Below are 23,824 nucleotides of genomic sequence, written 5' to 3' on the forward strand. Positions count from 1 at the left end.
TCTTAAATTTTAGGCTAATTTAAAAGCAAATGCTTCGGATGTGCTGATCAGTGGCTTCCCCTATTTGTCACGTATTTAAATACTGTGTCACTGCGACATTTTAAAACGACTTGGGTATTTTCTGGAATATCACAACCTGGACACTTACCAATAATAGCCAGTGTTAGACACAACAAAAAGTAACCCTTATTCATTACAAAGACTACATGATATTTTATTGAAGTCTCGCATTGTGCGTAAGCATACAAGTCATGAAAAAAACAACAGCATGCATGTTTTCTACATTATTTGACCATTTGGCAGGAAGGTAAAAAAACAGCCACTAGAACCACCATTAAGACAAATGCCATAATAAGCAAGTTTTAAGAGAAATTTTCTGTTGAACAAGAACCACCTCCGAACAGCTCTGTAGCATAAAAGAGCTTTAGTGTAAGTTAGAAGTTAAGAAAAAATAACTCAGATTGCTCTGGATGTTGGTAATAGATTTATACCAACCAATGTTACTTGAGTTAAAGGGTAGTAAACTATGGTTCCATAGAAAAAACTAGAAACATACCAGATACCCTCATGCTATATGATACAGCTGATCACCATGTCAGTTTTCCTACAGTATTTTACCCATGAGAAATCTAAGAGACACAAGACGAAAACTGTCACAAGACACTGGGCAGCACAAAGTGTAAACCAAACTCAGTAGCTGATGTCAAATTATACAACAATTTCTACTGAAAGAATTCTTCCCTCTCTTCATCTTCACTCCTGAACCAAAATTCCTATTGTGAACACAGGAGTGAAAAAGGTTGGGGAAAGAGGGATGAGAAAGGCCTCCATGTAGCTGATCAAGTGATCTTGTATAAAGAAGTATAATACATTTGAAAAGCCTTCTTTCCAGGCCTCATGAAGACTGATTACTGAAGAGCATTTTGCTGTTTGTAGAAGCTTGCTGGGTCTCTGTTGGCTTCCTGTCCTAGTTAGGATGAGTTCATTGACTCTTCTTAGCAAGCAATGAGGTATAGTATACACACTCGTTTCTTTCTGTTTTCATTCATTTCCTGGCTGATTCAGAAGGGTTCTAGGAGCTTACATCATTCCATTTCATTCAGTATTACTGTCATTGCGTTAGAATGCCCTGTCTTCTATGAGATTCCAAAACAAGCGCGTGCCCAGAAGAGGAGGTACGCAAGGCCCATGGCAGTATAATCTATAAGCACAGCACAAAGGATAGAGGCTGGATGTTTGGAATAATCCAGTTTCTATTTAGGCACCTAATGAAATATTTTCAGAATGCAGCGCTCAAATGCTTCCAGAGAACTTCACTAATGTGAAAGGCATGAAGGTCTCTTACCACGTCACTTGTGAATGCTGCCATCCATCGCAGGTCTTTAGTTAAGTCTCACAGCAGAAGAGCAGAGGAGGAGATGAAGCAGACAAGCCTGGCTCTTGGTTATTTCAGACACACAGTGTATTTTATTGCTGAACTTGTTCCAGTACAAGCTTCCTTATTCAGGTCTGACTAAGCAGTTGTTGTGATTACGATGCATACAAGAGAAATTCCCTAGACAGCACAGTGGAAGCTCAACTTCAGCCTGTGATGTCTGATCTTAATATAAGATGTCAAGGCATCACTATCTGAGAGCTCTTGACCTTTCAAAGACAAGGTTCAAAGCTGCACACAAACTTTGAAAGAGATGTGTAAAGACTCAGCAATGTGGACATTTTTTCCATGATTCTAGTAACATATACAAGCAACAAACCATTATTGTGGACTCTCAGCTCTACAAAAACAGCAATCTCTTCTTGTGCTTCAAGCAGTGTAGTCAAGAAAGACAAAAAAGCTTGTGACAAAGTATAAAAAATTATGAAAGTTTAGAAATTCATTATTAATCAATTACCATTATTTTTTTAAAAAGCTCATTTTTTTTCCCCAAGAAAATGCATGTTTAAGAATCCACTTGCATATTACTACCACTGAACGTCTTTCAGCAACATGCACAAAACAATAATAGAGGTGGCAGGACACGTCCAGTGCCATTTTAATACTACCAGGAATGCTGGGAAACAGTACAAAATTGTTACAAAACAATAATACTGATAGTTTTGCATATCTATTAGGTTTTGTGAGGTAACGTTGCCACTTCAAAAAATCATGCCACTGCTGCACCGGTTGCTTTTATTGCTGAATTGACTATTAATACTGAATGTGATTTATTTTTTTTTAAACACTGCACCCAGCACTTCTTAATACTAAGGGTATGAGTTGTAGCCATCCCAAAGGTACCACCCAGCACAATGTCCAAATTCAATTAATGCTCGTATAGTGAAACACTATTTGTAGAAATTCACATACAACTGGTGTTATGTCCTACATGATAGAAGTGAAGGTTCTCTTCACTGATGCATTTTCATGAACTGAATGGAAATAAATACAGCCACCAAGAAAAATCCTCTCCGTTCTATTTTCTAGATAAAACCTTTACTGTAAGCATCCACAAGTTAATAAATAGTCCCATTCCTTTTTCCTTCCAATTGAGTGAGGGTAAAGTGCAGTGGGAAGCACCGAGGAAGCCCTCTGTCCAGCCTATGGCTTAGTTAGATGCGGAGCTGATAGCCCACCTCGTTGAGCGTAGCCAGGTCTCCCTTCTTGTCCACCACCGCAGGCCTACAAGGAGAGGAAAGGAGAGCAATCTGGCACTGCCGCACAGGAACAGAGCACCAGGAGAGCCAGGTACAGCTTACTTCAAACTAGGGCTGACTACATCCAGCTTTCTCACTGCAAGCACGAGCATGCTGAATTTCCTACATAAATGAGCATAACCTGAGCTACTCACGTAGGTTCCCACTAAAGCCCAGCACCAACAAAGAACAAGCTGTCCATGCTCTGGCTTTTACAGCAACACAAGAACTGCTGAGATTCAATTGGTAACAAAAGTCTCAGCCTTCCCGTTGCCTAAGTCTGCATGAAATTCGAGAGCCAGCCAAACAGCCTGAGATGAAGACTTGACATTTTCCAGGCATCTTATAGATTGGTATTATCAAGCCATTCACTTCAGTTATCTCACTGAAACACATGCTGTTTGTTACTACATTCACAACTCCGAGCAAATGAAACTTCAAGACTGAGCAATCAGCAGTTTCTCCCTGCTTAGCATGCAATGGAGAAGCTCCTGTAGCAACATTTTAAACATAAATAATCTTGGCAACGTATAGTTTATGGAAGCATTTGATTTGGTAGTTCATTCCAGGCTCTCAGCTATTCTCACGGAGGAAAAGCAAACATGTCTCAGTACTTAACAGAGGAGAATTATAAAGCAGAACTATCGAGGCTGACTTAATTAAAAAGAGAGGGAGGAAGAAAGGACACTGGAAACTTCACATAGCACACCTCTCACTGTTCTTGGACTCCCAGTCTCAGCACCAGTGCTATACATCCCCATGAGATAAGATGCAGGGTTTGGTTCAGAATACCATACAACCATAGACAGAGCTGCAGTGCCTGTACTGCACTTCTGTACTACACTGGGAGAAACCCAAAGGGGACCCCCTCCCTCCAAAAGAACCCAGCAGATGAGGCAGGGGGGAGCGGAGCCAGCCATGACTGTAATTACTCATGCATTAAGCCAGGAGCATGCAGTGATGACATCTAAAGCACAGCATCGTGGCCCAAGTATGAATTCACAAGTTAAAATAAAAGCCTGCTGTGAAATCATCTGCTGCTAAACTATCTGGAAGTTATCTTTAGAAAGTTAGCCTAATGTCTTTGTTAGCCACGTTAAAATAAATAAATAAGTGCTGAGACAGTAGTCTGGGAGCCTATTTAAAAAGAGGTGATCATAAATGTGTGACTAATCTGGGTGACGTATGGGCTTTCGCAGTTGTCAGCCTCCTGGCACCGAGCAGTGCAGCTCGAGCGTGACTCTTCCACATCTAAGGTATGGAGTGTGCTGGTGGCTGTAAAAGGCCTGGCAGCTCACTTCTGTCCATTTAGAGGTATCGCTCGCAGTCACTGCCTGTTCCTCCCCACTCAGTAGCAGAAAAACAAATAGCTACAAAGCATGAATGAAGCGGCCCGGTTCTTTAAACCAATTAAAATGAAAAGTTTACAACGGAAGAGAGGTATTTCTGCTTTGGCAAGAAGAGAAAGGCTGACTTCTTCCATAATACCTAAGCTGGACAGCAGCCCAATACCAGGGCTACACACAGGAAATCCAGCTTCTTTCGAAGCAGTAGATAGCTGAGCACCCCACACCTCCGGGAGATCTCCTGTTTCTAATATTTATGTTTGAACACCCCAAAATGTGATCAAACTGCTTTCCTCCCTGTAAAGGCCACCTGCACCCCAAGATATGTTCCTCATTTCTCCTAAAAATATACTGTATAAAAACTGAAAAAAATAAAAGGTGGAATCCATACTTTCACTGTCACAGCCATCCAACACCCAGTAAAGCTGAACCAAACAAGTGTCACCAGGACTTCCAGTGACACCATACAGAGGAGCCATCATGGACCAGTAACCACAGCAGCTCCGGGACAAGCAGCACTACTGGCCTGGAGGGCCTCTCAGGCAGTCAAGATCCTGGTACAGTTTTCCTATAAATGCCAGTATCTACATTCTGTACACTATCAAATAATAAATATATCATCACCCCCAACTTCGTATGGCAGTGATGGCAGCAGTGACAGCACAGGAGTACTCACGATTTGTCTCTTCTGAAGGGCCGTCTCGGAGGGCTGGCCTGCCTTCGGCGAGGGGACAGCGACTTACCCCGCGACCTCTCCTTCATGGGAGAATGGGCACTTGGCTTCAGAATCTGCAGGAGATGGGGAGGAAAGGGAGAAGTGTTCCATGATGGCAACAATTCATAAAAAAAAGCTTAAATGAAGGGCCTCAGGCAATAGCACAGATGGCACACACTGAGCCCTCGGTCCCTTGGGGCTCATTGAAATGTCCAGGTTAAGAGGAACTCCACTGGCACAGCACTGATGCTTCAGGCTGTTTTCAGCACTCAGTCCTCCAGATCACACCTCTTGCAATCTAAGTGATCTGAATTAAATGGCTCAAGCTCCAAATTAAGTCATCTTGTGACTAACAGGAGCTCAAGGTGGCATTAGGCACAACCTTACTCGTGTGGGCAGAGCTCGGTGCAGGGTTTTCAGCCCTCAAGTGTACAGGGCTGTGGCCTGGGCATTGAGGACCGGACACAATGTCATGGCTTGGTACAAACACAGACCTGGTGCCTCTAGCAGAAGCAAGCACTAAGTTCAGGAAGGTGTACACCTGCATGGACTTCTTTAACTGGAGCCCACTTCAAGTGATTTGCTCTCCAGATGTTATTAGAAATGTATGAATAGAGAAGAAAGGGAAAAGAAGCTTTACTACCATGTAATCAAGCATATTTGCCTAAGAGGACTTCAGGGTACAAGCTGGCATGGCATCCTATCTGTGCCACTGCCCAACATGCTGTTGCTCCTCTAAAGCCCTGTACGAGGCTTCAGCACCTTTCACTGCTGCCTCCTTCTCCCATGCCCCAGGCATGTGTTCAGCAGCAGGCACAGTGTGAAAGAGCCAGCAGTGATGCCTCGCTGGGCCCACCTGGCTGCAGCATGGCCGGAGGACACGGCCCTCTCTGTCCCTGTGGAACCTCAGGGGACTCCCAGAGATAGACACGCAGCAGAGGCAGAGGGAGGGCACCGCTCAACCCCCCCGCCCTACTTGGCAGCACAGGCGAGGGCTGTCCTGCTGCCACCAACGCCAGCAACAGTGCTCTGTCAGGGAGCAGGGAGGCTGCCTCAGCCCCTACCAAAAAGGCATGTAGCTGCCATGTATGAGCCATTCCTCAGCAGGGAAGGGTGTGGGAACCCAGAATAACTTGCATACCACTCCAAAAGAGCCAGCCCCATACTTAGCAATGCACCTGCTCAGCTCCTGCTGCCAGCAGAAAGCTGGAGAGGCCCCAGCTCCCCTTCTGCCCTAGCTGTGACCGGCTTCTTGCCCACAGCCGTGCTGGCAGCATGCTCAGGGACACCCCTCGCCCCAAGGGCAGCCAAACCCTGCAGCCCTCTGGCAGCCAGCCCCCTCTCCCTGTGCTTCCCTTGGTCCTGCCAAGGGTTTGCTTTCCTTCCCTCCCCACTTCACCTACCTCGTGACTGAAGCACGGGTGGTGGGAAGCATGCCCTACATGGAGAAGTGACTCAACTCAACATGTGCCTGCATACCTCAGGGATTGCATTCACGCTCCTCTACAGACTTGCACCTCTCAGCAGATAGAGGAAAGGCCCATTTCCTTGTGCTACAAGCATCCACCCCTATGTAATGCCAAACCTGCCTGATTTGGAGCTGTACAGCAACCCCATAGCTTTGGTCCCAATGGCCTTCTCTGGCCACCCTCAACCAGAGCTAGAAAACATGCAGAGAACAATCTGAGTGCTGACACCTCACCAGCCAGGGGAGAAAGTGGGGTTCCAGTGTCTCCCAGGCTGAAGGGAAGATCCTGGAACTAAAACCAGGCGCCAGACCTACCTTCATCCTCATATCTCTGGCAAACTTCTCCAGCTCCTTCCTGACTTCTGTGCGCATCATTTTGGATACATTGAGGACCAGCTGTTTCCACTCAATGGGCTGAAAGCTGTGAGGCTCATGTGGGACATATAATCCGATTTTGACTTTTTTGACTGTATGCAAGTACTTTTTATAGGAGTCTTCAAATTCAAAGATGAGGTCGCTCAGAGTTCGGTAAGTCAGAGGTTTGTCCATTAGATCCGAGCGCCTGCTCATGCCCAGTGATCCATACCGGCCATTGCAGTAAATCCCAAGCACCACATGATGAAAATAGTTCCCTGAGAAGTGGGTTTTAAAGCTGATGGGGAATCGTTCCACAGAGGGCTGCCCATTTGTTAGGTATCTGTGCACTGAATCAAGGCAAAAACGGGGTTGAGAAGGGAGCACCACACGACAGCTGTAAGACCTCCCAATGATTTTCACTGCCAGGACCCATGCAAACATCAAGCGTATTCTCAGTGTGTCCCAGCAGCTGTCAATATTACTAAAGCCCGTTTTACTGTTTGGAGAATAAGACACAGTTGTTGAGGCAGGAAAGGGCCTGACTCTACCACGCCTGTGGGGAAGAACAGAAAAACAAAGCGACAATGATAGTGCTCAGCACAGTGTGCTGGAGGAGAGCATCCGCCCCAGATCCCTGGGAACAACTTTATCTCACACCAAAACCAAAGGGGAACCGTTGACACTTGGTAGGACTCAGGCTGTTTATCCTCATTTTCACACATTTCTGCAGCTGTTAAGCAGTACAAATAGATCAGAATTCTCTCTGGGGTCGCAGATCCGGGTTTCAATATGACCCTCAGTCTGGCCATTCCTCATACAAGACCAGTTTTGTACATCTAACTCACTGCTGAGATAAAGACAAGCTCCCAGGTTGACAATTACTGTTTCCAGATTAGCACAGACACATATGGCCACCAACAAATCTTTTAAAAAGCAGAATTTGTCCCTGAACTGCTGGCTGGCCACTCCAAACGCACCAGGGGAAGTGGCTGAGGGCCAAGCTTTCTGACAGCAATGTGTCAGAGGGGAGCTGCATGCTGGCCCAGGTGGTTTCCTCAGGACATCAGTGACCCTCACAGAGGGGGAAGGACAGAAAGATTCCCTCACACAAGCAGGTCTGCATCGGTGCCAAGTCTGCATGGCTCCGTGCTGCTAAACCTGGACAGCCGAGCCCCATCTCCAGGCACTGAGGCCCACAAGGCCTCCTGTCCGCAGGCAGGGCAGGTGCAGTGCTGAGGAATGGCTGCAGCATGCTTCAGCACATTTGAGGTACATCATCTACACAAGTCTGGATGAATTTCACATACTCAAAACATTTTTACCACAGCAAATTTGACAACTGCAAAACTCAGCCCACTGTCATCTCATTGAGGTCACCTTGCTCCGGGCCTTAAAAGGAGCATCCTGCATCTATCAAAGTCACATTACAGTAACTTGTCCTGCAGACAGTTTCTTACGGAAGCCCATTGTATTTATCAATCCGTGTAACTGAAAAAGCAGTATCTTTTATTAACACCTACGAAGCGTTCAAACATCACCACTATTTTCCCTTCATTATGAAAGGGTTTTCTCTCGCTCCCCAGCGCCCTTCTATTGAGCCCACACAAAGCGTGGCGGCCGCCTGCCACACATACACACTTCCGCCACCAGGCCTAGCAGAAGTTGCAATTTAATCTCATTAAACGCTGGGTAGCAGTAAAAGGCTCCTTTGTGGATGGAAATTACCCACCATCAAACAACCCAGGAACAACTGCTGTGGAAATTAACCTTTAGGTATAGGTTGCTTCTGCCAAGGGACTGCTTAATGAGAGTCCCCACCCGAGATGAAATACACAGCAAACGGGCTTCCCCTCCGCCCGTGTGTCATTATTAGTTCTTTTCCTTTTTGCTCTGCCCAAGTAGAGCTGTATTGTAGCAAACAAAAGGCAATGACATGCTGACACCACGGCTGCAATCACATTTCTGAGCTGGGCCTGTAACTGCAGGATGGAGAGTCAGGGAGTAAATTGCACAGCACAATGCTGACACTGCATGGCGCAGGAGAGGGCACAGGCAGATGTGAGGACAGCTCGGTGCCCTCCAGATCCTGGTCCTGGTGCGAGTCAAAGCAGCTTCCCAGGGCCCGGCCATGGGGCTACACAGCCAAAAAACAGTATGGAGGGATGCTGATCTCCTCAGATGTCACCCAGGAGACCGACCTGTCACCTTCTGGGTAAACACCTCCTGCCCCCACTGAGAAAATGCACACAGACAACATCCAGAGCCCCACCAGAGAACATAGCTACCCGGCTACCATTTGAAATGCTCAGTACTGCACAACGAGAGGGCAGTGAGGCCCTGAACAGCTGCCCAGAGGAGCTGAGGTGCCCCATCCCTGCAGGCACTGACTCAGGCTGGATGGGGCCCTGGGCAGCTGAGCTGGGGGTTGGAACTGGGTGGGCTTTAAGGTCCCTTCCAGCCCAAACCAATCTTTGGTTCTATGAACATGCTGAGCTAAGGCATGATCTGAGTCAGACTCCGTTTTAAAACTCTGGAGCAAAACTACATTCTGGATGCTTGCGTTTCGTTGTGTGTTGTTTTTTTTAAATCTGTATACCCACATGATGACTCCAGCAATGCTTCATAGTCAGCCCTTCTGTGTATTAATTTATTCCCTAGTAAACTCTACTACCAAAAAAGTCCCACAGAAATCCCAGCATTCTTGCTCTCTGTTACAGACCATGCCCTAAATAGGTGCTCCCCACTGAGGAGTGCAGAGCAGCTCGCAGCCAGAAGAGGAACTCTTCACCTCCTTCATCTGCCAGGAGCAAATTTAGAAAGGGTTTTCTCTAATGCTTTTTTTTTTAATTATTTTTAAATACATAATCTGAGCGGGATCTTTCCACGTGCTCCACTGTGGCTCCAGGCTTTGGACGCTGACATTTCTGGAAATAGGCCTTAGCAGCTGATGCCATCTACGCAGCAGCAGCTGGCTTCCCATGGCTACTCGAGCTTGTGTTGCTTATGACCAACAGTCTCCCGCAGCCGCTGGGAACCGCTGCCAGCTCAACAGGTGGTGAGAGGACAAGCTGCAGGGTGCCAGCCCACTGGTGCCCAAAGCAAGGGAGCAACTCATGCACCATGTGACAGCAGGCAGGGAAACTCTGACAGCAAGTGCCGGCCAGGACGGCCTGGTGCCAGGGAGGAGGGCAGGGCAGCCTGGCTGGTTGGACACAACTGCTCATGGGAACCTGCAGCTGATGCAGTACTGAAATCCCTGGTCCGCATGGTCCTGCTGACTGAGCAGGGAGCCAGTTCTCTAACACCCAGGTGCAGCCTGAGCTGACTAGTTCAAGGCCATGAAGATGAAAGTCATGACAAGCTCTTCCCAGCTACCAGAGGGGCTGCAGCTCTTCAGCAGGGCCCTCCCTGCTTCTGTTCCAGTTAGAAAACAGGTCAGGCTGAAGACAAGCTTGCAGAAAGCAAGGAGGGGATGGAGAGAATGCCAATATCCCAGGCACCCTGCAGTGACCACAGGAAGAAAATCTGCCCCTAACCAAAGCACTCGCTCCCTGCCAAGAACTTATCTGCAAGGCAAGGGGGACTCCAGCAGAGATAAACATCACCCGGTGATTAAACAGGCAGAGTATAAAGCCATTAAATCATCTCTCCTCCTGGGGCACCTCTGCTCTCCCCATTTAATGGCATTATCAGACAGCAGGAGGTCTCATACACTGCACAGGTCTGCTGGTTACCTCACATGAACCAGGACAGGGACACCGCAGTCAGTGGGAGTAAGTTAGATTCTCCTGTCATAGTCAGTCAGCATTCTGTAGACCGCTGAGAATCTGTGCTCACCCTCCATTATTTTGCTCTCCACATTTTAATACAGCAATTGGATACAATTCCCATGGCACCTTTTGGTTTACTACTCCCATTCCTGAACACAAGTAGTTTCAATCCTTGCTCATAATGGATGTGGAGAACACATCATTACTCAGCTGATCTACACCTGAGCTGAGAGGCAGCCCCAGGAGGGCAGCAGGAGGAATGCCTCCAGTTAGATACTGCTGAGCAGCCTGTGAAAGCAACAAGACACAAAGCCAGTTCAGACAGCTATGCAGAGATCTGTGTAGACTGCTGCAATCAATATAATGCTAGAGGATCTGTATGAGCTTTTGGTAATCTCACAGCAGCTGCTCCTTTGCTGTGAGCACACAGAATAGCTCAGATAGAAACATTTCAAAATCCAGCACGAAGGCAATTATGCAAAACTTAATTCTGCACCAAGAGGGACTGCTGAAGTATTTTATAAGAAGTCACACTGCAAAAAGCAATTGCACAAGCCAGTAAGCAGCTCAATTAAATGACACCTGGCTAAGCCACCCCGAGCAAGCTGGGCTCTGAATGGAGGCTCACACTAAGGGTGCACTGTCAGCAACTCCAGGCTTCGCTCCTTTTGGAAGCCAAACAGGCACACACACACACACACACCAGGATGCTCAACTCAGGTGGATGCAACTCAATGATGTGACACTCAGGAAAGGGAACAGATGGCAGCAGCATCTCAAGTCTCACAGCTGAGCTAAAAATCAGCCAAGGAGATGCTGTTACAGAGATGTGCCTCAGAAACACACTGGAGCACAACATGAGGCTCCATAAATTTACTTGCTACTGATATTCTGTGTGCCCACACCTCGCTTTTAATATAAAATCTAAATATTTAGCTGGTATCTTTTAGCTTCCTTTAATGAACGTGTTAGTAGACAACCACCCCAGCAGGCAGCCCTTGTTCTTACACTGTGGATTTCAATGCAAGAACTGGAAAACAAAGGAAAAGACAGCCCTGTCCTACTCTCCCCTCTAAGCCTTCTCATGAGGTAATCTCAAGTAAAAACCTTCCATAAACATTTTGAAAGTACTGTCTTGAGGCAGAAACATCCATTCAAAGCTTAAAAATCCATCCCCAAAGAAACTTCAGATGATACAAAATGGTATCATCCAGAGCTTTCAACTCTTTTGCCCCCACCAAAACTTGAAATCAGACTTGAAAAAAAAGCAGGAAAAAATAATTTTGGAAAAAAAGGCTTTTTCCGAAAGAAAAATAAAATGGACAAAACTTTTCAACCACTAAGGATACTCTCAGGTGACCATGGTCACCTCTGTATCACCAATGTACTCACCCCCGTGTTTGAGTGCTGTGTGGTTCAGGACCAGAAATACAGCACCACAAGACATGCTGACTCTTACCACAACTGCAAAGCAGCATCAGCTCCTCCTGGGGATTCCCTCACCACTTTGTTCTCCAAGTAACACAAAATAGAGTCCTGATACATAGGTAAACATGACAGGCCTTCAGACATTGGTGTCAGTGTGAGCCGCCTGCCGCCACCAAGTCCTCAGGGCTCTCAAGCCATCAGCAGGCCCTGTGCAGGAGGAGGTAGCAGCACACAGGGGTGCAGCTCTCAGACACCCCCTCGCCAGCACCGGGCATTACAACAGGTGCCAATTCCTTCTGCCACGAGAGGGGGCAGCAGCAGCAAGCAGAACACAGCACAGACGTGCTGCCAGGAGCCGCTCTGCGTTGGGGTTTGGGTTTCTTTGTTAGAAATCAAATTTGATCAGCTGTGCTGAAGTATATCCAGTGCACAGCTGTACCTGTAGGGCTGCCTTGCCCTTTTCCAGCATCTGGGGACAATCAAGTTTGTTTATTAGTGAGAGAACAAGGGGGTCAGGAAGCGATTCAGTCTCCAAAGGAAAATACCCTAGTTATTTTCTGAACCTGAGTAGGCAATAGCCATTACATTAAGGTAAAGCACAAACACTTAACTACAGTATACACCTGTGGCTTCTGCATGAACCACAACTGCGGGCTGAGAAACAAAAAGCGAACACAACTTTGGTATGCAAATATTACAAAAACACAGCACAGAACCTACGTTTCTCATGTGTTAACAAGCTTCAACAGCAACAGGCAGCAAACAACTAAACAAAGGAGGGATTGTACAGACACTTGTGGGCACTGTGGGTAAGATCCTGATGTTACACAGATTAATGGGGCAGCAGGCAGCTGATGCTTGTGAACAGCACGCAGCCTCCCCAGCTCCTCCTGACACATCTTGACAGCTCACCAACCCACAGCACAGACAGCCCCCAAAATGTGTACACTCACCTTTGGCTGTGCACATCTCAGACAGCCTCCAGGACAGGTGATAGATTCAACAGTGCTGCAGAGTAGGAAGTGACAGACACATGAAAGGATACATCCCCAGGATGACTGCTTCAAGGCATTTGATAGGTAAGGACTCCCTGGTCATTTCTCTTGCTGTTTCCATCAACCTAGGACAGAGACAAAAAGCTTTTAGTCCTTATGGTTGGAACCAAGTTCCCTTTTACTCTAGGAACCAGACACCCCCATTTCTCATCTCTGCAGGTGCTAGATGTGGTTTGAGGCTCCCGTGGAGCTCTGTCCAGGTCACTGTACAGGTCCCTGGAGCTGGAAGGGCCTCAGGAGATGCAGGGGACACGGCTCCCTGCTGGGTGGGTGCAATGACCACAGCAGCACCTTGTGAGAGCGTGACAACTGTCATTGGAAGCGCTGGAAGAACAGCAGCCTCTTGCGCCACACTGTATCAGCCCACCCCTAGGGCTGCCTATTAGGAGCTCCCTGTGTGCCAAAATCCCTTCTGCACTGCGGAACATGCCTGCACCAAGCTGATCCCCTCAGAGATTATGCCCCTCTTTGAGCTGATATAGATGCAGGCTGGAATTTGAGGCATTTTATCGAAGTCTGCTCTGTAGCAAGCTCTGCCAGCGCAGATACCTCACATCACTGCAAGATGAGTATCTTCCTGCTGCTCCTCAATGCCTCTGGGCTGCCCTGAATGCAGGACTTCCTACAGGAATGCAGAAGCTGCACATCCCTGGGATCATGGCAAGCTCAAGACATTTATCTGGACTCCTTAAAAATTACCAGGAGGGAGAATAGCGATATGGAGTGGCAGCAAGACAATGCTAAAAACAGAAACAAAGGGTGACTTCTATTTTGAAGTCTCCTCTAACCCTCCCTGAGGAGAGGTTCATAAAAAGAGAAATATTTCTAACAGAGAAGATGATGAGAATATGCATCTCAAGCCATTAATCTATTTTCCCACTTCCCAATTCAGCCATCTCATGCATTCTAAACCTTGTATTCAGTGTAAATGGCAGCGCAGCTTCCACTGCTATTACTGCCTGTCACAGATTCCAGGCTAGAAATTATCTTTTCATTTGTAAACAACTGCTCTTTACGTGCTGCCTGCTGTACAGCGGGCACAGCAGAGCCAGCCTGCCTCTGCCACACTCACAATCAGCGACAGGAGCCCCAGCACCAAGCAGTAGGACTGGCAGGGATATAATGAGTCCCCTTCATCCCCCCTGCAGCAATTCAAGGCAATTCCAACGGCTTGGGGTCACCACCTCACCACTGCATGCAGCACCGGCTCTACTAGCAGCTGCCTGCACAAGCTCCCTGCCATCAAGTCGTCAGCTTGGATTTAACATTAATGATTCCCCAGCCAGGGAGGGAGGCTTCAAAGTAATCGGCCTAAATGAGCAGCCAAATTAGCCCCAATATATCTGTCACAGAAGTACTGAGTTCTATTTAACATATGCTCTGCTTACAAGTACAGCCCTTCAAGATGCTACATGATTATCAAGATAGATTTAAATTGACCAGGAGAGGCATTTCACTTGCTTTAAAAAAAAAAGTCACACTGATATACTGTGGCTGAGGACAGATCTCTCCCATTCATTTACATAGCATCGGAGGCTAATTCAGCATGGCAAGCCCTTTTGTCCAGCTCCTGCTCTCAGCATCAGGATGCAAGAATCACGGCCATCCCTGGAAGGACAAGACCAGTGTGAAGCCCAGGGCCAGCTGTGGGCTGACGGGCCCAGGGGCCACCCTGCAGAACTGTCTCTCCATCAGGTCCAGGTTTCACCTCAGCACGAAGCAAGAGGGTGCTCAGCACTCCTGTGAGTTCCTGGAGCACAGAAAGCCAGCTGAACAGAGCCCTGAGGATCTCTGCACCCAGCAGCACCACCCTGTCATGCCCAGTCTTGGGCAGTACCCAAAGTTTTCTTTTTCCTTCATGTTTGCAACACAGGCCACAGAGTTTGTGGATGACCCAGTTCAATAACCATCCAGAGCCCTTCTGCCTCTCTTAACAAGCCTCAGTTGAACCATGGCCTCAAAACTGCATTTGCATTGGAGACAGCCTTCAGAAAATCCCTAAGCCACCACTCTGCCCCAAGGTAGCATAAGCCAAACCTAAATCACTCCTCACTGATAATTTTCCAGCCTACTTTGAACTGGGTTCTCAAAGGCTTGGGAAGCCACCAGTAAATCCATCCTATTCTTAACCTCACATCTAAGAAGCTCCCCTAATGTTTAAGCTAAGTCTTTATTTTTGCAATTTAAATGAGGAGCTATTTCTGCTATCCACGGTGGACATGGAGACCATTTATTAACTCTCCTCTTGCAACAGACATTTATACATACAAAAGGCTGTAATCAACCCTCTCCTCTGCAAACATGACAAAGCAAACCCACACTTACTATTATTATTACAGCCCTCCCTCCCCAGACTTTGCCGCAAGTCATGTTTTCTAGACCTTGGGCAATGTTTCTTGCTTTCCTTTTGTTCTCTTTTCGCTCGTAGCCCTTTACTTGATCCCACCACTCCAATACAAACGCTAATTATCTTTTCAATCCAACTATATTTTTGCAAACCAACCCGGTGTTGTTGGCCTTGCTGACTCACACTGTATGTCTTTAAAAATAAACACATAAAATCAGATCCTTCTCTGCAAAACAAGCCTCACATCCTCCATTGTGTATCCTCACAGCTGAACATTCCCAAAACCATTCTCTGCAACTGTCCTTACTAAAATACCACCTGTTTGTTCCAATCCACCTCTTGCTCTCCAATATCACTCTGAATCCCAGTTCAGTCTTACAAACCCTTGTCACTTTGTTCAGCTTGGAGCGCCAAGCACAATCATTAGCAAACAATTAGTCTTATCCACACCACTAATGAAAAAAATCATTGACCTAGGACAGTTATTGCACACCTCAACTGACAGCTCTGCCAGACCAAGAACCAGCTATTTGTCCATATGCCACTTTCTGAGTGCAGCTTTTCATCAGCTTGGGTCCCTGTGTCAGAATGGTTTTATTTAGGCTGGATGTCCCAGCCTTATCTGGAAGCTACCAGCAGCCATAGTGAAGGGATCACTTCTGCAGCTTCTCCCTTATGCACAAAAGCCTTTACAAGCTCATAGAGATAAAATGTGTCAAACTAAATTCATGTTGCCTGTTACTTACAGCTTTACTCTGTTACAGATGATTATTTGCACTAGGGTTTCTTTCCTGAGATTGCAGATAAACTGTAAGTTTCTAGACCTATTTTCTCTCCGTTTTTTTTCCTCGCTCCACCAAAGGGTATCACTGCCTTCCTTTTTCCAACCACACCACACATCCTCCCTACACACCATAACCAAAGCACAAGTGGTTTGCAGGCTGCTCATCAGCTAAGTCACCAAGAACAACCTACACTGCATCCAGCTTATTCATAAACAACTAACTACAAGTGCTCTTTGGCTTTGCCCTTGTTCGATTTCACTGCTGAATTCTTACCACGCTGTCTCATGTATTAACTGTGACAAGAAAGGCTACACAATTAAATTTGTCAATGAAGATTTAAGAAAGGGAGAAATAAAATTAAAAAAGAAATATCACCAAGTGCTTTGATTCCCTTTTTGCACAGGGTTTGTCTGTGGGCCTTTAAATCCTTCTGGTCATCAGATTCCACACACACAATTCTCCTGTGTATAAGACCCACAGAACCTCACTCCTTTTGACTTCAGGCTCCTGGCAGGCTTACTCTTCCCAAACAAAGCAAAAAGAGAAGTGAAAGGCACCAACGTAAGTAGACAGACATAAAACAGTGCAGCCACCATTCTCGAGGATCTTCCCAACACCAGTTTGAGTTCCCAGCACCAGTGGCCAAAGGACTTCTCCCACACACCAACCATAGCGATGTGAAAGAAGCAGATATTCGAAAGCCTTTGCAGTCTATTGTTTGGGAACAGGATGAGCCCATTTTCCTTTGCAGCCCCATCAGGGTTTCTTAATAATATGGTATGTTGAAATAGTATTGTGGTTTTCCTCCTCCCTGTGATTTGGTTACATACTTCCCACGTGACTGCTCCGATCCGATCACACTGCTCTTGCCATTGATTATCTGCAGCCACAGAATGGCTCCACCTTCACAGCCCAAAGGCAGCTCTATCATTTCTCAAAGCACCAACAATCCATTGTTTATTTGCTTCAGCTGGAGTTACAGTGACCAACTGGCCACTGAATGGAGGGAGCAGCGCAACACCACACCTACCTACCTACCCCATTACTCTGTGCAGAGCAGAGATGCTTGCTCCACATTGTGGCTCATATCTCTATCCTAGAACAGAAGCTTGCAGAGGGTTTATTGCCTGTTGTGCAGCCAGGAATAAAAGTCTGTTAGCACTGAATTAACATTCATAGACTTCAATATATATCCAGAAATACATTTTGTTTTTCTGAAGCTCTTACATGACCAGTGCTTGGGAGCTTTAAAGAGTGATGACTAAAGAATAACCAGTTTTTAAATCAGATTTGTACAAACAGAAGCTGTAACGTAAGTTCTGCCGTTATAATCCTGCATGAAAAAAGAAAACCTGTCCTATCAGTAAGTGCCTGAAACACACATAGAGAGAGCTCACTCTCACACCTACCACGTGTCATATCAGTAGAGCAGAACTCCACTGAGTGTCCTTCACTTACCCAATATGAAAGGCCTAAACCAAGGACATCACCCTGGGTCACGACATCCATGCTATGCCCACAAATCTGGGTTCTGTACAAGTACAGCAAACCCAGGCAAGCTAAGATCCAGTTTCACATACACACTGCCAATACAACAGAAACAAGACAGTTCTCTGGATCACATCTCTCCCACCCCTGACTTACAAAGCCATTGCAGCACAACCCAACACTCTCAGAAGCATCATCTGAGTCTAGACAAACTCACAGGGCGTCAGGCAGTCTAGATGCAACTCGATGGCCAACTGACTTTTTCATAAAAGGGATTACAAAGACAGAGTTGTATCAAGCATGTGTTGCTTAATGTTACGTGTTCCTACGGATAATTTATGCTCTCCTTCCTAAGCCCAGCCAGACATTTTTATTCTCTCATGTATCACATTGATGCTGACAGTAAATCTCCATAATAGTCCTCCTCCATAACAGAAATACTCATTAATATGCTCCAGCTGCTTTAGGACACTTTCACGTGAATTTATGAATATTCATCGTTCCTACCTAGCGCTCTACTTCTTTGTGTCCAGCCACCACTCATGAAGTCTGGCTGCCAGAGATCTCGTAATACTTTCATTTGCCTGAGCCTTCATAATATGAAATAAACAATATGCTCAGCATCAATAAATCACGACTCTGGTAACAGCCTCTGCTTCCAAGAGCTGGTAGGAATGGATAGTGCAGCATCTTGCCAGATCCACTCGCAAATACAAACCTTGCTTTGTCAGCAGGTTCCTGCCTTATTTCAAAAGCGAGTGAGGGATCCTACACACATCCTGTGCCATCCTGTCCATTATGTCAAGGAGCAAACCAGTGCAGGCTTAGCAGCTAACACTGTGCGAGTCTAATGGAAGAGAAAGGAAGACAACTGTGCCAGGCAAACCAGCGCCTAGTAGCCAGACCATTTCCAGAGCCCCTTGCTGTAGCTCTCCTGAAGTCCTGTCACCACAAAGTAGGCTGCTCAGAAGTCGCTGCAACAAGAAGTCAAGCATGAGTACCCAAGCCACAAACATTAAAGGCAAATAAATGGAAGAAATTAGACCACTTAGAAGAGGATCAAAAGCCCTGATTGTGTCTCCATGCTGATTCCCTTTAAGGAAAAAGCACTGTCCTCATAAGCCAGACTTTCATCAAGCCCCAGAGAACACAGCCATTTCAAGTAGTGAGCTCATCTCATCTTCCACTTCCTTGGATGAAAGCAATGGGACAACTTTAAAAATGAGTGACCAGCCCGAAAACTGGTTTAAGTGTCTGCAAACCCATTCATCATTCAAAGCACAAGATTTCTTCTAAACAAGTTCCACCAGTACAGTAAAATTACACAGAAAGGAAGTGGGAAAGATTGCTGTCAGCAAGGTGAAAACTTGAAGTCTAGAGCCACGATGGGAAATATAGAGCGACACACTATTAGCGACAGACAGCTGAGGAGAGCCAGACAGGACAGCCTACAGGAGTCATTACATTCTGCTTGTCTAAGTTTCGCTCTATAAAAAAGGCAAAGAGTTGTCAACATCACCTCCCACCCCTATCTGCCAACGTATGGGGTCCTTTCAAAGAGCTGTCAAAATCATGATGCAGTTCTTACATGCAAGAGGCCCCAACTTTGTTGCCACACTCTCTGCATGCATGTTCATATTTGTATTGCAAAACTCACTGTCATCCACACCAAGTGGAAGGACTGACAAATTGACCAGCAAAGGGAGAACCAAGACCATGACTTGAGCTATTCCTTGTGATCCTCAAAGGTGAAATAACTGAGCACAAAACAACATCAGAGACAATGCCAAGCAATGTGCACAGTTGATCTCTTCTTACCATCAGCAATGGTATTATAGGGCAAACCAGAATATCCAGACCTACATAGTTTCCATAAAAACAGCCCAGCCCTCCCAACCCAACACCAGCAAACAAGAACTGAATTTTTCCAGCCCTGCCCATTCAAGCTTGGCCAGCACAGCGTGGACACTGAGCAAGTTCAGCCCTTGCTGGCATGCTATGGGTCCTCGTCACAGGAGGCAGCAAGCTGGGACTCCTTGCAAAGGCAGTGACACACAGCTATGGCTGTGCCAGGGCAGACTGTGGCACTAGAGACCTCCCACACCACTACATTGCTTTGCAACAGCTGAGTGCCTTCAGTATTTACGGGGCAGCAAGACAGTATAGCACCTCCAAAGACACTTACCCACTTAGAGGTCTGCTTTTTCTGATCTCAAAGAACTGAGTTCCTGTGTGATTGTATCTGGATTTTGTATGTTAAGGAAAGCAACTTAAACGGACAAAGAATAAAATCACAGTTTATGACATATTAATCCGCATAAGGTGGAGGATGAAGCAAAAAGGTCACTCGTCTAATACGACACATTTGGCATTTGTGAGATGTGAGTTCTCTTTTCCTTTAGCTCCTATTTGTCATTGAGCTGCATTTGAAAAAGAAATGGGTGATAGTTTGAAAAGAAGCCTTCCCTTCAAGCAAGAGCCCAAACCAACCAACAGTACTCATTGTTTCAAAGAACTGATTTCCTTTGTAAGTTTTAACTTGGTCAGCCTGTAAACTGACTGCATGGCAATACATCTATTTATACCTAAGAAATATAAATCATTCCCTAAAATACACAGTGCACTGAAAATGGGACTAGCCTGCTAAGTGCAACTCAAGAACAAAAGTTAACACCTCGAGCATACGAGAGTTCCTCACAAAGGCTGGCAGAGGACAGACACCCAGCAGCCAAACCCCATGGCTGTATGATGTGATGACTGTGTGACCATTGCTATACAGATCTTCAGTTTGCATCAGGGTGTTCAGAACTCACTTCAGTCAGAGTTCAGAGACCTCCAGAAAAAAAAACAAAGACAAAAAAAACAACACTTTCCTTCCCTCCCACCCACCTCTGAAACTTAATTCATGAGGCCCTTCCACAGAGTGCTCTGAAAACATACGGCCTCCTTCATCCCTCAAAGGAAGCCAGGATACTGCTCCCCAGTCCCAGCTCACTTTGAAGCCTTTTTGAACACAGAGCCAAACCCGACCTCTGAGACTTGTTCCTGCTCCACAGTAAAGTGCAGCATTTCAAAACCACTGGAGGAAAAGATGGGGTTTTTTGAGCTGCATGACATGGCCTCCCCTTCAGTGCAGCCCTCCCCCCTGTAGCTCTCTCTGCCCAAGGGGGGTTGCACAGCAGTGCCTGCCCTGCAGCTGCTGCCTGGGCTTTGATCCCAACCTCTGCCCTGCTATTTTTGGATGTTCCTCCAGCTGCCACCCAGATCCCTTCCTAATCCTTACCAGGACTTGATGTTCATTCCTCATCTTCACTACTTCCCCCAGCGCACTCACACACAAAGGGAGAGTTTAGAGAAAAAGCAAACAGAAAAGAGCAGCCAAGTCAGCATCCAGGCCAGCAGCTGCTTCCCCCAGCATTATCTGTCAGTGTGGGGAAGGGCTGGCTATCAGGCACAGGGCAGTGACAGAGCAGCAGGGAGGCCAGGTTGGGATGTGCCAGGCTAGTGAAACCTCCAAGCAGTTGGGACATGCAGAAAGGGGCCTTCGTTATCCCCCTCTCTTAACACAGCTGTCCTAGGGACAGGCTGCAGGGCTGGAATGCAGAGCCATGTTCCAAGACCTCCCTCCCTCCCACAGCTCCTGCTTTGCTGTGGCTCATTACACTCCTCAGAAAAGGCTCAAGAAGTCCGTAGCGGTGCTGAGGTGTCCTTTCTCCCCCAGTGATCCCCAGCCCTTGTGACTGGCTCCAGCAAACCCTGCTAAGCCATGAGGCAGTGCTCCATGCTGGACATGGTCAGCCTTCTTTGCAAGAGCGTGCACTGGGAGGATACTGCAGCATCTTCATGTAGGTCTGTATTGCCTGCAGCCATTCCGGGATGGACATGGAGAGCTTGTAGTTGGGCACTGGCGGCACTGAGGGCTGAGCACAGAGAAAAGAAGAAGAGGTCAGACATTGCTCCCCACAGGAGGCTGAGTTACTAAGACAGAGGCATGCACTTAACGCCGTGCAGCACTGCAGCACACAACTCACATCTGAGTGAACTTGGGCACAGGACAAAGCCATCCCACTTGTGACAGGGACCGCCTGCACCCCACAGCATGGGGACAGAAACACAATCCCAGCACTTGCCAGAAATGGATTGGTGGGGCCAAAAGGCCATCTGAGGGCACCAGAGAGCTAATGGTATTAAGACACTTAGGGATAGAGACTGTACCATAATGGGATTTTTTCAGAAATCCCCTAAGGCATCAGCTGGTGCCAAAGCACCATCAGAAGCCCAGCCCTCAATCCACATCTAATCCCCACAGCTACGTGGCTCCTCAGCCCACAGCCACATGCGGAAGGGACAGATCCTCGTCATCACCCAGCTACTGCAGGGGCACGGCTGCAAAACAAAGGGTCAGCACCTATAAAAACACACGGTGCCTCCATCCTATGGACCTGGCTGCCCAGGCTCCCACCCTCACTCTCAGTGAGCTGCACAGTGTTTGCTTTGTGACAAACACCTCCCAAGGAGACCAGCACCCACATTCAGCTCACTGCTACTGTCAGACAGTGTAGCCTCAGAAAAGGGAAAGGAAGAGACACAATGACACACAGCAATGTGTTCTAAGTGGGAAGCGGCCAGATGGCTGTGACTCCAATGTGCCGCCAGCACCCTCAGTGCAGCAAGAGAGATGGGAACCCTGCAGACAGCTCTGCTGCCACAACAAGTGACGAGTGGGGACTGTGAGCGTTTCTTAGTACAAATTCCCAGGCATACGCTCTTCATTAGAGGCAGTTCTTCCGTTTCACAAGTTCCTTCCACCCCCGGCCCCTTCGGCTTGGATGGACACTGAGACAGGGCTCAAGTTTCAGGAGCAGAAATAGTTAAATAAATAAAAAAAAAGAGTGACTGAAGGTTTCCAGATGTAACACCATGAGAGCTCGCAGCAAGAAGGGCTCTGCACTGCTCTGCATCTTGGGATGGTTCCAGACACAAGGTGGCTATGCAGGAACCAGGCCCACGCTGCTCACACCACGACCAGGCAAGTTGATCTGGGCCAGCTGTGTGCTGGGTCAGCGGGCAGAGCTCCACCTGCCCTGATCTCAGTCCCTGCGTGCAGCTCCTGCTTAATGCCACTGGCAGCACAAAGGACCCAGCACAGCCCAGGAGGTGCTGTGTGCTCTCAGGGACCAGGGGGCATGAAAAATACCAGATCCCAGCTTCATAACCACAGCTCCATCCCCGGTGTCCAGAAGCACACAGAGATGGGGCACAGGCAATGGGGGGAGGTGACGGGGGACAGAAGAACGGCTGCAGCTCCCATCCCTACCCTCGTCAATCTGCTGGGAGCCCCCTCCATTGCTCTGGTCACACTTTACACCAGGCTCAGACCGTCACTATGTCACAGCATTTGCCGCCCGGCATTGTCCTGCTCCTCATAGCACGGCCCCTGCAGAGCATCGGCTCCAGCCCGATCCACTCCAGTGAGATGTCAACGCTGCCGATCGCGTGTTTATAAAGCAAGCGGGATCCAGGAGCAGCACGACGGGAGACCCTGACCCTGCATCGCTATTTCTAAACCCCCTCCCACCGGCGGGTCTCGGTAGGGCCGCATCCCGCTCCCACCGCCCCGCATCCTTACCCGGGCCAGGCAGGCGGCGCTGCGGATGGCGGCGGCCACGGCGCTGCCGTCGGGATGCACCCGCTCCACGTGCCCCCACATCCGCTCCCAGGTCTGCCCGTCCAGCGGGAAGCCGCTCTTATTGACGAGGAACAGCACCCCGCCGTCCCGCTGCTCCTCCTCCTCCGACCCGCCGCCGCTGCCGCCGCCCGCCGCCCGCGGCTGAGCGCTCCGGGACCGGCCCCCGCCTTTGGCCGCTGCCGACCCCCGGCGGGAGCCGCCACCGCCCGCCGCGCCCGTCATGGCCCCTCCGCCATGCCCCGGGCGGGGGGCGACCGAGCCCCGCCGCCGCTGTCTGTCGATAGAGCTGGGTGTAGACGTGCGTCCCGCTCCGCGCGGTGCCGGCCCTACCGGCAGGTACCCGCCCCCCGCGCGGCACCACCAGCCCCGCCGCACGGACACCCCGGCCGGGCCGCTGTGCGGGTTCTCCGCTCCATGCCGCCCCGCCGTTACCACGAGACGGGCCCCCGCCTTCAGCGCGCCGCGATTGGCGGCCGCAACAAAGAGGGGCGGGCAGAGGCGCTGCCCGGCCCGGCCGCCACCACGGCGCCACCCGGCGGACCGGGACCGAGAGCGGAGCTGCGGCACGGATAGCACCCCAACACGGGGCTGGATGACACCAAGGCACCGCTGAGCCCAGCCACACAAGCAGCTGCTTAACAGCAAGAACCACGCTGTCATATAGCCCAGTAGGGGGCACCAAGCGAGCGACAGCCGGCCCCTC

General features: G+C 48.3%; 1 protein-coding gene across 1 annotated transcript; it reads right to left on the bottom strand.

Moving 5' to 3' along the window:
- Nucleotides 1–189: 189 nt before the first annotated feature.
- Nucleotides 190–23,555, bottom strand: VASH2 (vasohibin 2). The gene is made up of 7 exons (XM_015857295.2): nucleotides 23,062–23,555; nucleotides 21,264–21,352; nucleotides 19,618–19,674; nucleotides 12,803–12,877; nucleotides 6,518–6,899; nucleotides 4,696–4,808; nucleotides 190–2,659 (listed from the first exon to the last, which is right to left on the bottom strand). Exons 1-7 carry the CDS (start codon nucleotides 23,341–23,343, stop codon nucleotides 2,590–2,592), a joined length of 1,068 nt encoding a protein of 355 aa, XP_015712781.1. The 5' UTR covers nucleotides 23,344–23,555; the 3' UTR covers nucleotides 190–2,589.
- Between the last annotated feature and the right edge of the window lie 269 nt (nucleotides 23,556–23,824).

The sequence above is a fragment of the Coturnix japonica genome, chromosome 3 (genome assembly GCF_001577835.2).
Source record: "Coturnix japonica isolate 7356 chromosome 3, Coturnix japonica 2.1, whole genome shotgun sequence".
NCBI classification, from domain to species: Eukaryota; Metazoa; Chordata; class Aves; order Galliformes; family Phasianidae; genus Coturnix; species Coturnix japonica.